Source organism: Arachis hypogaea, chromosome 9 (genome assembly GCF_003086295.3).
Source record: "Arachis hypogaea cultivar Tifrunner chromosome 9, arahy.Tifrunner.gnm2.J5K5, whole genome shotgun sequence".
NCBI lineage: Eukaryota > Viridiplantae > Streptophyta > Magnoliopsida > Fabales > Fabaceae > Arachis > Arachis hypogaea.
Genome location: NC_092044.1, coordinates 107,637,162 through 107,654,028, shown reverse-complemented (window position 1 = coordinate 107,654,028; position 16,867 = coordinate 107,637,162). Strand labels below are relative to the sequence as shown.

The 16,867-nt window shown below is 32.8% G+C and overlaps 1 protein-coding gene across 1 annotated transcript; it reads left to right on the top strand.

Moving 5' to 3' along the window:
• Positions 1–3,193: 3,193 nt before the first annotated feature.
• LOC140175199 (uncharacterized) lies at positions 3,194–3,655 on the top strand. Its single transcript, XM_072202143.1, has one exon. The coding sequence runs from the start codon at positions 3,194–3,196 to the stop codon at positions 3,653–3,655; it is 462 nt and encodes a 153-aa protein (XP_072058244.1).
• The last annotated feature ends 13,212 nt before the right edge of the window (positions 3,656–16,867 follow it).

The window sequence follows — 16,867 nt, the reverse complement described above, 5'->3', positions numbered from 1 at the left end:
GACTTCATTATGAGTCCAGTCATAATTAAATAAATTATCCGAGCCAACGTTGCGTATCACGTAATCTTTTTTTAAACGGGTCTTGAAACTTTTACAATATTAATAATAACATATACTATTTGACTCAAATAAAATATTAATATAAAAAATTATAAAATCAAATATTATTATAAAAAACTGTGAAATCGCCTGAAATTAAAATATACTAATTTAAATATATATATTTTGCTTCATTTAGTTTTTAAATAATCTCTAAAAATAACTTAACATATAACAATTAAAACAAGACTCTGACAATATTTGAACTTAAGATTTCATATGTTTTATCTAAATTTTACATTATAAAAGTATTATTAGTATTTTATTTAAATTCAAATAAAAAATATTTACATATTTGCTTATGTTAATTTGTGTATAATATAAGTGTTACGTTGGGTAATCGGAGGTTAACGGGATGGACTTATTGGGTTGGCCCAATCGTATGAGAGAAGAAGCCTTTGAGCGGATTTGCGTCTTTAGAGACTCCTTCCGATTTGTGAGTGTGAGAGAATGGGGGTGGTACCTGCAAAGACACTCTGATGCCTAAGTTAGCAAGGGTGTGAGTAGGTTTAGAGAGTATTGGGACTTAGAGATACCTGAGGGGTGTCAGTGTATTTATAGTGGTGAACCAATAACCACCGTTGGAGTAGTTTCACCTATTAGGGTGGATAACCGTCCCTTTATCTTAGGGAGGTTACGATATGACTCCTAGAAGTGGGTTGAGAGATTTTAGGAGCGGTTATTATCTACCAGCTAATATTTGCTCCCGACTTCTTTAGAGCAAGTCATGGGTAGAACCGATTTCTTGAGAGAAGGTCGGTGTATTGAAGAGCCCAACCTTGTGGTTGGATCTATAGTTTAGACCTGGGTCTTAGCGTTGGGTCAGGGTATGAACAATAAGTATATAACAAATATTTTTTATATTTAAATATAAAAAGATAAATTTAAATCATGGATATATTTTAAAATTTAACTGATACGTAAAAAATTTTACATGTACATTTAATCACAAATACTACATCATAAAAAATAATTACTATTTTCATTGATCGCGTGAATGATTATCCAAAAAAATGAATATGGTTACACGAATGTGTAAAACATTTTACATTGTCCGAGCATAAAAAATTAAACTCTATATTTTTTTGGTTTAATTATTTGTTGATCCTTATAGTTTGAATTTTCAATTAAGTTCATATACTGTTTTTTTTTATTGAGTCATTATACTATATCAGATTTTATAATTAAGTCCATGCCGTGACAAAAATACTAAAATTAACATAATATTCCGTTAAACATAACGAATATGCCTAATATTTGACTTAAAATTTTGTATAATTTAACAAAATATTCTATTAATTTTAACGTTTTTGTCACGACAGAAATTTAGTTACAAAATTAGTATTTTTGTCCATAATGTTATTTTTGCCCATATTGATTTATGTGTATTTTCTAGTATTTTTGTGTAATAGATAATATAATTATCTAGTATATTCAATTATAAGCAGATAAATTTATTTTTATTTGTTGGTGTGAATGTTTTTTTAAGATGATATTCTATGGTGTAATTTTGAATTTTAATTATAATTATTTTAGTTTATGTTTAGAAATAATTAAAGAAAAATGTTAAGAAAAAATGATTGAAAATAAAAATAAAAAATATAATATAGAAGTATAAATAAACTTTATTAATTATAATATATTAGAATGTATACCAAATAAGTATTTGTTGTTGTGTTAAAGCTAAACATACTTAGAGATATTTTAAATAATTTATTTGATCCAGAAGATATAAAATAGAGTAATATTAATAAAAGTGTTATTGAATATGTTTAAGTAAATCTAAGGTTATATATTCTAAATATTTATAATTAAAAGTTGTTATTATAGCTATTTTAATTAAATATTAATTATATTTAATTATCATGTTTTAATTTAATTGAGATGATAAGTATAAAATTTAATTGATTAGTGGTATATTATAACGGATTTAAATTTTAAAACTATTAATGATAAATGATACTCATAAATAGATCAAATGTTTAAATATTAGAATTTATATTTTTTAAATCATTACTAGGTTGAAATTTATTTATTTATTGTCTTAAAAAATTATAAAGTTATTATTTATAAAAAAATTATTGATAACTTTCACAAGCAATTAAGCGGGTTATTGAAAACCAGCAATCCAAGGGACAATGAACCTCTTATAGCTACCCATTTATGTCATTTCATGTCTAATTTAGAGGATTTTAGAGTCTTTAAAAAAGTTGTTAAACGACAAAATTAATATAGGAACCTTTTGCTTATTGGAACAGTCATGTTCCATAAAAGTACTTGGAACACCTGATAATTTTCCTATATGATTATGTGAACTTATATCAATGATTTACATGTGGTCATCGATCACTTTGACAAAGACCGGGTTGAGGTGAATGGTGATTATAGCATATGTCTCCGGTTAAAAAATGATATTTTTATGCTAAAATAAGTCACAACAATCAGTCATAAAAAATATATATATTATTTAATTTATTTTTAATATATATATTATATTTTAATATATATTTTATATTAGTGATTAATTTTAATATACATATAATATAATTATTTTAATAGTTGTAAAACATAACGATGCTTAACTACTTAAAATTTTAAAATGAGAGATGTTTAACTATTTATGTTTAAAATTCCATGAACAAATTTCTAAAATTAGGGTATATTTTGTTTTACAGGACACAATATATGATTAAATATTTAAGTAAATGTGGGTTTCACGATAACGTATCATTCAAGTTAAATCGTCGAAAATATGCTAGTAATTAACTTCTAGAAGCAATTGGCTTGTCTCCTTAGGACAAGTAGTCAAGTTTTGATTATTAAAACTCTTTGGACTATTAAGATCTTAAAATTTCTTGGAAGACACAACTCAGCAACGTGTTTTTTGAATGCTTAATGTAATTTGATTCTTCAACAAGTTCCTAACTTACACACCACGTTAAGAAAAAAAAAAAATCGTATATTTATAGCTTATACTATGAACCAAAAGGACCATCATATCATTGTACATAACATTTTCTCTATCAACACATACACCCTTATTCTCCTATCATCAAATCCAAGAAGCTAGTTATTTGAGGGAAGAAACAGCATCATGAGAATGAACATAAACTTTGGAAGTGACCATGATCAGCACCTATTGGAAAGTGGTTTATTGAAGACTAATTATGGTGACATGTGTGACAATTATTTTGGATTCCGAACTGAGGCAGGAAAATCAGCAGACCCAAGAATCATGAGGCTGCTAGAGTTTATTAGAGAACTTTACATTAGGAGGAGAGAAACTTTCAAGAAAATGGTTCCTGAGAGGCTCCATGAGGATCTTGTGGGGTTGTTTGAGAGAATCAGCACTTTGTTAACCGGTGCTAATAAATCAATGCACGGGGCAAGAACATTGCAGAGAAGTTTGAGTGCCGGATCATCACAGTTGAAGCTTGATAGGTTTAGGGTGCGCGCTGTTGATGTAACCGGTGCCGCCGGTGGTGGTGGTGCCGCCGGTGAGGTTCAATCTGGTCAAGGTGGCCAGGGAGACAATAAGCCTGCTGGCTCCAAATGAAGAATGGAGTGCCGAATAACTATATATAGTTTTTCTCTTATGCTGGAATGCATATGATTTTATTCAAGGAAATTCATTGTGATTCTTTGATTAATTTTTTTATTATTTCTTATAGATTAAGATTTGTACCATTATTATGTACAATGATGAATATATATTATGGAGTGGTAAATTTTGATATTATATCATAAAATTATTTATTTTAAAAATTTAATTTTATAAAAAATATATAAATAATTATATATTTTATATAAATTTTAAATTTGTATAAGTTTTTTTATATAAGTTTTGTATTTATTTTATATTATTTTTTTAAAAAATAAAAATTAAACTTCATATTTTTTTAATATAAAAATTTTAATATTACATCATAAAATTATTTTTTTAAATTTAAGTTTATAAAAAATACAAAAATAATTATATTTCCAACCGATATTATTAAACTTGAAAATTAGCAAGTGAATTTAAAGTAAGACAACAATGAAATTATCGAAAGTTGGAGGAAAAATTGAATCAAACTAGAGTTTGAGAATAGTTTTTGACCTTTCCGGCAAGTATTAAGAATCATGGCATAGTATTTGATGGTCCTTTCAAAAATGGGTCATCCTAGGGTGCTGAAACGAATTTTTTTTCTGCCGATGCTGAAAGTGTGTGGCATGATGAAGGAGAGGACACGTGGTTTTTCTGCCTCTAAGTTACCGATAATTTCTGCGCTAAAATGGTGATATATACTGAAATTTTGGTTACATGATAATCATCTTTTGTTAATGATGGCAATTATGTTATTGGGCCTATTTTTGAGGACCTAGTAAATATTTAATTTCATTGTTTTTTGTTATGTAATGGAACAAAAATAAAGTGAACACAATGTAAAGACACTGAACAACGGTATTTATTTTACCTTTTGGGCTATGAAATATGTTTTTGAACATGAACATAAAATTAGATTATAAAAAAACTATTATTATAATAATAAATAATAAAAAATATAAAACCAAAGAAAATACATAATAATAATAATATTTTTAAAAAAAGAGAAAACAGCTCTAAAATTAAGGATTTAGGGTACAAAGGGAGAAAATGCTTTTTACTAGTCCATGTTGTTGTAAAGTCTATGTTATTTAGTTTTGGAATTTTTTTCTTTGGAATAAAAAAAATTAATAACTTTATTTATTTTTAAAAAAGAATATTTGTTTAGATATTTAATTCTTTCAGTTTAATTATTTTTAATTTTGAAATGAAATAAATTAAAAAATTTAAATAGTAGTATTTTGAATTTAAATATAAATTGAAAAATATAAATAGTAGTATTCACAAATTATTATTTATTCTTAAAATAAAGTAATCAATAATTCATTATTACTAAACTGAAAATTAAATAATATCCCATTTAAATTATTAAACAAACGCTTTAATGCAAATATCAAAATTTAAAATTTTATAACTTAAATTATATCTATTTAAATAAATTCATAAAAAACTTATTTTCAAAATATTTTTAATTTAAACATAGTTTCTCAATTTAACATAGACTTTCAACAATTATATTTAAACTCAAAATACTACTATTTAAAATTTTCAATTCATTTAATTTAAAAATTAAAATTTATTAAACTTGAAAAATTAAATATCTAAATTAAATATTCTTTTTTCAGAAAAATAAAAGTTATTAATTTCCTTTAATGCATAAAACAAAATTTTAAAACGAAATAACATGGACTTTGAACATCATAGAGCAGTAAGAAGCACCTTTTCTCTTTGTACCCTAAATCTTTAACTTCAGACCTGTCTTTTTTTATTTTTTTAAATATTATAACTATTATTATTGTTATTATCTATTTTTTTGGGTTTTATATTTTAATTGTTTATTATTACCATAAGAGTATTTTCATTATCCAATTTCATTTGTATGCCCAAAAAAAAATTTCATGGTCCAAAACATTAAACAAAAAACGGATTTTAATGTCAAATATTATGTTCACTTTTTTGGCTTCAATAATACAATAAAAAAACAGCCACACTTAAAGGTGACCTCCAATACTTGCTGGATCTTCAAAATAGACCCAATAATTTAACTCCCATCATTATCATCTAACCAAATTTTGGGCAAACATCATCAACTGATCACCATCAGTTTTGGCGCAGCAAATGTCGGCACTTTAGAGGCAACAAAAGCATGTGTCCTCTACTTCAAAGTGCCACATACTTTCAGCACCAGAAGAAAAAATTTTTTTTCAGCACTCTAGTAATGCCCTTCAAAAATATATTTTTTAAATTTTTATATATTATTTACTTATAAAATTTATTTTTTATTTTATAAATTATTATTTTATTATTCATCTATCATATTTATTAACAAAAATAACAACGAAATAGATCTTTTATTAATCGTGATCTCGATAAATAAAAGTAATACTCCAAATAGGTTCCAAAGATTTGGCGGTCCGATAGATTTGTCCCTCAGAAAAATTAACTACGTCCCGGGTTCCTAAAATTACTAGATATATGCCATATATATCTCCAAATTAGGTTGAACCGGTTAACACGACACACTCTCTCTCCTATGTGGAGGTTGTAGGTGTGACGTGTTACGTAAAACAATACGCATCGCACTCAGGACACATTAGTCTCTGGACACGTGGCTAAAATGACGTCATTTTGGGACAACACCAAACGACGCCGTTTTGAGGGGACATATACGTCCCCACCTTTGTTTTCTGAATCTCAAAATTTCGACGTTTTAAAGTTAAATAGGTCCCCTAAAATTTTTATTATAAGTCAAAAAGGTTCTTGAATTTAAGTGGGTACCTTGTATAAAAAAACTCTTCCTCTCCTTTTTTCTTTGTAAAGTTACAAATATCCCAAACCCCCACCTAAATTTTACGAGTAACCCTTCATATTCTTCATCACCCGCATGAATGTGCATATCATGTTAGGGTAAATCAAAGACAATATGTTGTGAGTGTAGCTTAAATGAGAGTTGTGAAGTGGTTATGGATAGATATTTGATAATAATAAAAATAATGTAAGTGTTTGAAATTTTTATTCCGTTGCGATGTTGTATTCTATTGGTTGCTTGGTTAACTTGTGACAAAGTTTTATGTTTTGGTATTTAGATGAGTGAAGACATAGTACCTGTATTTCACCGTATTGAAAGTTTTGTTAAAGACAACAAAGGAGTACTTGTATATATTAATAGAGAAAGTTAAAAAAATTCTCCCAATGGACGTTGAGTTGATCTATTTCTTTGACCTATAGAAAATTTTTCTTGGGCTTGTGTTATCATGACCAATTGATCACAAGGCAATGTATTAGTATGATCTCACTTCTGCTAACTTAGAATCTGGTATTCACTAATTCATGGAGATAAAGAGATCAAAGTTCTTCAAAATAACAAGATACTAAATGAGGATACTGACGAATTCTAATTGTTTGATTGTAATTGTACTTGAGATTTGTCATTTCATGTGCTTGAAACAGTATATTTTGACATACTTTGAGTAATTTCATCATGATTTCATTCTAATTATTCTAGTTCTAGTTTTTTAATTTGAGGGGACTAATTTGACATATATACTATAAATTCAGGGACCTTTTTTACTTATAACATAAATTTTAAGAGACCTATTTGACTTTAAAATGTCGAAGTTTTGAGAATTAGGGAACAAAGTTGGGGACATATTTGTCCCCTCAAAACGGCCTTGCTTGGCGTTGTTCCAAAACGACGTCATTTTAGCCACGTGTCCAGTGACTAATCTGCTCTTAGCGCAATGCGTGTTGTGTTAACCGGTTCAACCTGACTTGGGGACCTATATGGCATATATTTAGTAATCTTGGAGATCCATAATCTAGTTAATTTTTCTGAGGGACAAATCTGTCAAACCACCAAATCTTTGGGGGACCTATTTGGGTTATTACTCGCAAAAATATTTTGGCAATGTGAATCAACGACTTTTTTTTATCCTTGATCATTTACATCCGTAAAAGCTAGCAAAATCGTGTTTGTTGGTAATTCAATCGATTGGAAGTACAACACACTCGATTGAATTTCGCACGACAATATGGATTTTTACAAAATTCAATCGATTGGAAAGGTAATACAATCGATTAAATTTCGTACAGCAATATGGGTTTTTTTCAAAATTCAATCGATTGAAAGTGTTAAACAATCGATTGAATTGAGTACTGCGCTATATATTACGCCATTATAAATTTTTCACCTTTTTTTTATAAATTATTGTTTTATTATTCATTTATCTTATCTTTAAAATTCTATCTTCAATTTGTTTTCAATTTTATTTTGATTTAGATATCCTAATCTTATTTTTTTAATACTAAGATTAATAATTGGTGAATAATCTATCAACAATTTATTTTTTAATTACCCAATTCTACAGTTATAATCGTTTATCAATCTCTTTGATTATCAATTTCTTCATTGTTTTTGTTTATCGTTTATCCATCGCTTTAATATCCAATTTTTATGGTTTAAATTAAAACTCTGCAATTTGGATAATGAAGTGAATGGATATGACTTTTGAATAGTCTGAAATTATTGTTGGATAGATTTTACATCAAGCTAGTTTCATAAAAAAAATGAAACATATATTTAAGCTCAATATTATTGTTCATTATTGGACATATAAAATAGTGATCTTAAGGAAATATTAAGGGTTAAGTATGATTTTGGTCCCTAACGCAGAGGCCAAAAATTTATTTCGTCTCCGACCTTTTTTTCGCTACAAAATGGTCTCCAAGGTTTCAATTTGTTTTAAAATCATCCTTCGGACCAAAATGCCCCTATTCCTTCTTTCCCAAAATCATGCAGAAGCACTAGCAGAAGCACAAGCAGAAGCACCAGCAGAAGCATAAGTAGAAACAAAACCAGAAACAACAACAGTTATTAATCAAACAGAAGCAGCAACAGGACAACAACAACAACAATAATGAATCACCAATGAAACAACAATGGAATCAAGTAGAAACAGAAGAAGCAGGAGTAGAAACAGAAATAGAACAATAACAACAACAATAATAATGGAACAATATAATCAACAAGAAGTAGAAGCAACCAGAAACAATAATAATAAAATATCAACAACATAATCAAAGCAAAAGAAGAATGGAAGCAGAAGAAGCGAACGGCGGTGAGGGTCATGGAGCAGCGGTAAGGACGCAGGTAGCAGTGTGAGCAGTGAGGAGGAGGTGCGGCGAGACGAGGGTGACAGCGAAGGCGAGCAGTGGCGGGATCACAGGCGGTAGGGCGGCGGTGCGGTGGTGCTGCGGTATGGTGGTGCGCTTCCCTTCCCTCCCCCTCCCACGCCCCCCCGCCCCCCCGGTTTCTCACGTCCCACCCCCTTTTCTTTCTCTCCCACCCCACCCCCGATTCTTTGTATCCCTTTCTTTCCTTTTTTTATATTTATTTTATTTTATAATTTTTTAATAAGGAGTAATTTGGTAATAAAAAAATAAAATTGGTAAAAAGGATGATTTTAAAATAAACTGAAACCTTTGGGACCATTTTGTAGCGAAAAAAAGGCCGAAGACGAAATAAATTTTCAGCCTCTACATTGGGGACCAAAATCATACTTAACCCAAATAATAATTATTGATTTTGTACCTAAAAAATACAGTTGGGTTATACATCTAAGTATTTTTGTATCTAAGTCCAATCAAGAAGGTCTAATACCAAAAAATTCCACTTTCATTAATGAAACGCGTGTTATACAACCCGAAAATCACCCGAACGTTACCAATTCAATTCACGCTAGAAAATGAAAAACGGTCCTTCTTCCAACTCGAAACTGCAACCAAGGAATTTTAAATCTCTCTCAAAATCTCTAAAAAATCAGTCATATTCTTTGCAGAAACTATTGCAGAATTGGGTCGATCATTTGAATTCATCAACTAAAACCACACAAAAACAAGAACAAAGGTTCTGCAAGGTACTGAGAAAACTATTGTTATTATGTTCAATTAATTTCTCGCAAATCTCGCATTTCTTTTAGTTCGATTTAAGGTTTAGTGGATTGAGTTCGTTAATTTAGTAGATCGAGTTTCTCTGATTCTATTTTTCCTTTTTTTCTCCGTAACTAGGGCATCGAATGAAATAATTCAGTTCTGATAAATACTCTTAGTTTAATTGAGTTCATTTACATGAAGAAATGAATTGACATGTACTTTTTTAGCTGATTGAATGTTTATCACTTTTTGTTCAAATCAGAGCTGAATTTGATTCATTTGTGAATTGAGTTAGGTTTACTTAATACTACTGTCATGTATTCACCAAATCTGTTATTCCTTAAGAAGTTTGGTTCATCTCTTAGTTTAATTGAGTTCATTTGCATGTAGAACATGAATTGAAATGTGCTTTTCTTGCTGATGATTGAATGTTTATCACTTTTTGTTCAAATCTAAACCGAATTCGGTTCATTTGTAAATTGAGTTAGGTTTACTTGATACTACTATTAAGTATTCACCAAATTTGAACCAAAATTCGATTCATTTATGAATTGAGTGACGTTCACCTGTTAAATGTTGACCAAATTTTTTGTTCCTTACAACAAAAATAAAAAAGATGATCATGTTAAAAAAGGAGAAGCCGCATTATAATGTAAGCATATACACATTAAATCAACTCTATTTTTGTATTATAAATATATCATAACATAATATTTCAAATTCTTGCAGAAAACTCACGATCTGAGATGCTCAACAAAATCAATAGCTGGAGTGTTCAAAGAATTAAGTGTAGAAAAGAAAACTATTGTTGAACAAATAGGATTCGGTGCACTGGGACATATCCCAGAATTGAATGTCTCACACAAGTTCTTAAGGGAATTGATTCGTTGCTTTGATGTCTATTATGGATCCTTGGATACTCTCTACGGCAAAATCTCACTAACCCCGGCCAAGATAAGAGATGCACTGGGCACAAATTTTGGCGGTATTATACTTTCCATCTTTTACATTTGTATATTTTTGTTCTTGTATGGATACCTGGAGGGAGAGCTTGGTCTCTAGGAATCGACGCTGAGTTGTTATCTTTGGTGCCGACCTTTGAGCTTTGTGGTAATCCGAGCTTTACTTCAAGGGGATGTCTAATCGTGTAGAGCTTTGAGCAAGAAACAAAGGGGGGAGTGTACCTGCAAAGGCACTCCGAAGCTTACGTCAGTATTGAGAATTCAATGTGTCATTTTAGGATGGAAGATCATACCTTTTTATGGGTGGAAATGTGCAAGTCAGTTATGCTTCTGCTTTATTGCCTGTATTAAAGAGCAATAATAAGGGTGAGATGTTAGGTTGGACATTTCACATTTGAAAAGCAGTTCGTTAAGCTGAGTTGTAACGTAAGTGGCCAATTAATGATGTTGATTGCCGATTAATAACTATAATGTCGAACTATAACGCCAGCTTTTTGAATAATAACATAAGTAATGCCGAGTTATGGATGATTATGGCAATTTATGATGTTAAATTTGTAACGGCCGGATCATACCCCCAAGCTTAGCCTGGGAAAGTGTTTTAATGAAGCAGGTTGAGCTTTTAATGAAACATAAATCGGCCATTTGAGTAGGTGTATAACCTCGGCTGGTGAGTTAGGCTAGGAGCCCCCAGTTCAAGATGCTTAATCAAAAATTTTTTGAAAATATTAAATGAGAGTAAAAAATGACAGTTTTTAATGAGGAGAGAGAGTGAAGTAATGATGGCAAAAAGTGTTTTGTAATTTCCAATGTTTGTAGGGGCGGTTTGATGTGAGTAGTAGTGGGTGTAGTGGAGTTGAAAGGGTTATGTAACTCTTGGTTAAGTGCATTGGAAAACCAAGAGTTGGGTTCTGTGAATCAATTTAGCGGTTGGAGTTAAAATTAGGTTTAAAGGTTTCAGAGTAGAGAAAAAATGAGTAAAAGAGGTATGTGTAACTCCTTTCTTTTTGTCTTCTGAAATTCAATTCTTGGTTCGTTATCTGTTCTTCATCTTCTGCATTTTTGAATTCAAATGGGGTATGAGAGGGAGACTGAAAGGGAGATAGATTTATCTGATGACTAGGTAAATGACGATGTGAAGGGTCGTGTTTCGTTGTTTCTGGATGTCGATGCTGTGAGTGGCATAGACAAGGCTAGAGCGGTGAGGTATGGGTCTGGAGTTTGTTTGGAGTTATTGCCATGTTCAGAGGATGATAGGGTTTACCACAGAGGGGAAGGTTTTGAATATTTCTTTATGTATAATTATGTGTTGGAGGAGCTGAGGGTGAGGCTTCCATTTAGTGATTGAGTGTCAAGTCTTAAAGCAGTTGAACTGCGTTCCTTCGCAATTGCATCCCAATGGATGGGCGTTCCTACGTGCGTTTGAGATTCTCAGGGAATTTCTGGAAGAAATCCCATCAGTGGAGCTATTTTTCTCCTTGTTTCAGGCGAAGGGCGTGTGGAAAGGTGGCTGGGTAAATCTGAATAGTTCGCCAAGGTTTGGCATATTTAAGCTATACAAATCTTCTTTTAAGAATTTTAAGAAAATGTATATTAAGGTGAGGAACTTTGAGGCCGACTTTCCGTTTTATTTGGACGAAAATTAAGGGGAAAAGTTCCCTCTTTGGTGGTGTTCGGAACCGCAGAATATTCTGGGGCTTGAAATTATAACTCTAAGGGATGAGTGCATAATTGAGTATTTGATTGAGGTTGTTGATCGGAAGGACTTGATTTCAGTTTATGACCTATTGCAGTGGGATGAGAATAAAGATGCCGTTATTGCTTATTTGGGTAAGAGTCTGGATTTTGTTTGTTGTATCATGTCTAAGGTTTTTTGAAATGTTTGTTTGTTTTATTTGCTTTCCAGGGGGTAAGTACCTAGGTGTGTCTGCTGCGAGTTTGAGAGCTCGGGTGAAGAGCAAGGGTTTTGATAAGGAAGGGTCCACTTCGAAGGCAGAAAAGGTTGGTGCTGGCGAGGTTGATCAACTGAAGCTGAGGAGAACGAAGGTGATTCTAAAAAGGAAAAAGGCTGACGTGGTTGATTTGTTAGAAGATTCTGATGAAGGGTTAGAAATTCTAGTAGAGGAATTACGAAGTTTTCATGAAAATCAGAGAAAATTGCGTGACATCATTGAGAAGAATGAAGGTTCATTTCTCTGGGGAAAGGATTATCCATTTATGGTTACTATCGATGAGGTCTGTCAGGCCCCCTCTGATGTCGTTTTAGCTTAGGAGGTTGGGGATGTTGCAATTGATCAGTATATGCAGGTATTTTTTATTTTGTAAGTAATGGTTTGATATTTGCTGTTTTGTGGAAAATTCGTGTGATGATGTGTATGTTTCAGGTGGTGGGTTTGCGGCTGGCGAGTTTAGGTTGTAGCCGAGAAAAAATACATCGGAAAGTTATTGAGAAAAAGGAGGATTTTAGTTTGAAGAATGATTTGGCTGTAAAGACTGCTATGATTTCAAAGCTTGAGGTGAAGTTAGCTGAGGTTGAGAAGCATTTGAGAGAGGTGAAGGATAGCTATGCCAAGGATGTTGAGGATTTAAAAAAGAAAGAATCTGACTTATCTGCTGTGAGTACCCGTGTGATTGAGGTTACCGCTCAACTAAAGGAGGTAGAGAAAAACAAGCAGAGAGAAATTCTTGATTCCTTCCTTGAAGGATTTTAGAGGGCTTCTCTTCAGGCTAGATTCGTTGCTCCCAAGGTGGACTTCTCATCGATGGATCTAGGAAAGATAATTCAGGATGGTGTTATGGTCGAAGATGATGGTACTACTGAGTAAGGAGATAAAAATGTTCAATAGGATAGTTGATTTTGTTTGGTTAACTATGTTGCTCCTGTCGTGGGCTTATTTTGTAATGTTATTTTGCTATTGTTAAAAAACAACTTTTGATACTGTTGATCACATGCTTTTTGTGCATGTTATGACTATAATATGATATTATAGTTTGTGTGATGTGTGGTTGTTTATCTGTTTTGTGATTGTGGCTTGAAGCCAAACATGTTAATGGTATTAATGGTGTAATGCCATTAGTTTTATGGAGAAGTATCATGGAGAGGTCAAGTAGGCCGAGTTTATTTGAGATACCGATTAGTAGGCATAGGGTATGTTTGATAATATTGTGTAACTGGATTCGGTTTAATGGTCGGTAGTAATTTTTGAGAAAGTTTGAATAGTCGGTTTTCGAGTATTGCTCGGTAGTCTGTTATTAATTCTGAGTAGTCTGATTTGGTGTAAGATTGACTGAGATATTCTGAATGATCGGCTTCCGATTAAGATCAGATATTTGTATGATTGATAAATTCTGAATGATCGGGTTCTGATTAAGATCGGATATTTGTATGATTAACAAATTCTGAATGACCGTGTTCCGATTAAGATCGACTATCGAATTGATTGATAGTATCCGAGTGATCGGATTTCGATTAAGGTCGGGTATCGGATTGATTGATTGTATCTAAATGATCGGATTCCGATTAAGATCGGTTAGATGATTGAATGATTGTTTCCGAATGGTCGGATTCCGATTAAGATCGGTTAGATGATTGAATGATTGTTTCCAAATGGTCGGATTCCGAATGGTCGGATTTCGATTAAGATCGGTTAGATGATTGAATGACTGTTTCCGAATGGTCGGATTCCGATTAAGATCAGTTGTATAAATTTTTGACAAATAAATGAGAAGTATGAAATGCAAATAGTATTGACTGGATAATGAATTTATTTATGGTAAAACCTTTAATTCCAAAGGACCAGGTAGGCTAGGCTTGTTAAAACCTCTCCAAGCGAAATTCTTGTGGAAAAATCTTGGTAGTAGGAAAAGGAGTACTGGCTTGTCCATGGTATTAACTGTAATATGACTTTAAAGAAGACACATTCCAAGTGTTAGGGAGATCTTTACCCTCTAAGGTTTGTAATCGGTAAGCTCCATTGCCGATGACTTCTGTGACTCAGTAAGGGCCTTCCCAATTAGCTGCTAGTTTGCCATGTGTTGATGGTCTTCTAGCTGCCTCTGTTTTCCTAAGCACAAGGTCGTTTACTTGGAAAGACCTTGGGTGAAGTCTTTGGTTATATCTTCGGTCCATGTGCTATTGCATGGCCAAATGTTTGACTGCTGTGGACAATCTGAGTTCTTCTACGAGGTAAATTCGGATTGCCGAGCTATGTCTTTTGTGGTTTGGTCGGCCAATTCGGTGCGCAGTGAGGATTGGGAGATCTCCACTGGTATCATTGCGTCAGAACCGTAGACTAACCGGAATGGTGTTTCTTTTGTGGTTGAGTGGATGGTGGTGTTGTATCCCCATATGATCTCTGGGATAAGCTCGGCCCAGAGGACTTTTCAATCATCTCGTTTCTTTCTTAGTGCATGTAGTATTACTTTATTTGCAGCTTCTGCTAAGCCGTTCGTTTGTGGGTGCTCCACTGACGAGAAATGTTGTTTGATTTTTAGTTCCTGCAAGAAGGATGTGAAATTTTTATGGGTAAACTGGCGACTATTATCTGTGATAATGTGCCGAGGAATGCCGAATTGACAAATAATATATTTCCAGACAAAAGAAAGCATTTGTTGTGATGTGATCTTGGCTAGGGGCTGTGCCTCTATCCATTTGAAAAAATAATCAATTGCTACAACTAGGAATTTACCTGCCCTGCTGCTGTGGGGAAAGGGCCGAGGATATCTATGCCTCATTGGTTGAAAGGCCAACTTACCTCGGAACAGTGTAGGAGTTTGGCCGGAAGATGTGTGATTGGACTGTGTTTCTGGCAGTTGTTACAGTTTTTGACTTTTGCTTGGCAATCCTGTCGTATTGTCAGCCAGTATAATCCAACTCTGAGGATTTTTGAAGATAGACTTTGGGCTCCGAGGTGTGTACCATATATCCTTTCATGTGCCTCGGCAACTGCAAGGTCGGCTTCCGTTCTACAAAGACATTTTAGTAATGGACGAGAGAATCCTCGTCTATAAAGGCAATTGTTATAAATTGTAAAAAAGGAGGCTTGTCGACGGAAGTGTCGAACATTTTCGACGTCGCCTGGCAAGATCCCTATCCGAAGATAATCTATATATGGAGATCTCCAATCTGCTTCATGTGTTACACTTAAGATTTCTTTGAGTTTAATGCTTGGCTTAAGAAATGTTGACTGATAAAAGGGATGACCCGTTTAGTTGAGTACTAGCGAGTTTAGACAGAATGTCAGCTCGGCCATTACTCTCCCTGGGTATGTGCTGTATTTCATATTTTGAAAATTTTGAAAGTAAATTTCATACGATGTCAAGGTATTTAGAAAGAAAAGAGTCCTTTACTTGGTATAAGTTGTTTACCTGCTGGACGATGAGTAAGGAGTCGAGTATACCTTAAGATCGGTGATGTTTAGGTCGGCAGCGAGTCTAAGGCCGGCAATTAGGGCTTCATACTCACTTTGATTGTTGCTTGCTTTAAATGAAAAATTGAGGGAATGTTCGATGATGTTGCTGTGGCTATCATCAAGTATGATACATGCTCCACATCCTTGTGGGTTGGAGGACCCGTCGACATATAAAGACCATTCGATGTAATCTTCGGTTGTGTTTGGTACTGAGAACTCATCGATGAAGTCGGCCAAGAATTGGGACTTGATAGATGTTTGGAATTTGTACTTGATATCAAATTCCGATAGCTCCACCGACCATTTTACTAGTCGGCTAGCCAGCTCAGGTTTCCGAAGGACTTGTCGCAAAGGATGATCTGTCCGAACATGAATTTCATGGCTCTGAAAATATGGTCGGAGTCTTCTGGCCGAGAAGACAAGGGCTAGGGCCAGCTTCTCAATGCTTGGATATCGAAGCTCGGCATTCTGTAATGTTTTGCTGGTAAAATAGATCGAAAATTGCTTCTTTTCCCTTTCTGCAACAAGAGCAGAGCTTATAGCCCAGTTAGTGACAGATAAATATAAGAATAATAGTTCCTCATGAAGGGGGTTTGTAAGATTGGCAGTTTTGAAAGATTTTCTTTAATAATTTTGAATGCTTGTTCGCATTCATCGGTCAATTGGAAAGCTTTTTCCTTTTTTAAAGTTTGGAAAAAACATAGAGATTTAGAAGCAAGGCAAGGTAAAAATCTAGAGAGGGCAGCAAGTTGATAAACCCCATTTGTAGGATTTATCTTGTATTGATTTTAGGAGATTTTAATACCTTTTACCCACATTTATTCAATGAATTAGCATGATTTTTTGATTGTCTCCTTATTTGTCTTAGATGTGAAAAC

What these genes read in the sequence shown, in the direction of transcription:
- LOC140175199 (XM_072202143.1), top strand. Translation starts at nt 3,194, where the DNA reads ATGAGAATGAACATAAACTTTGGAAGTGACCATGATCAGCACCTATTG.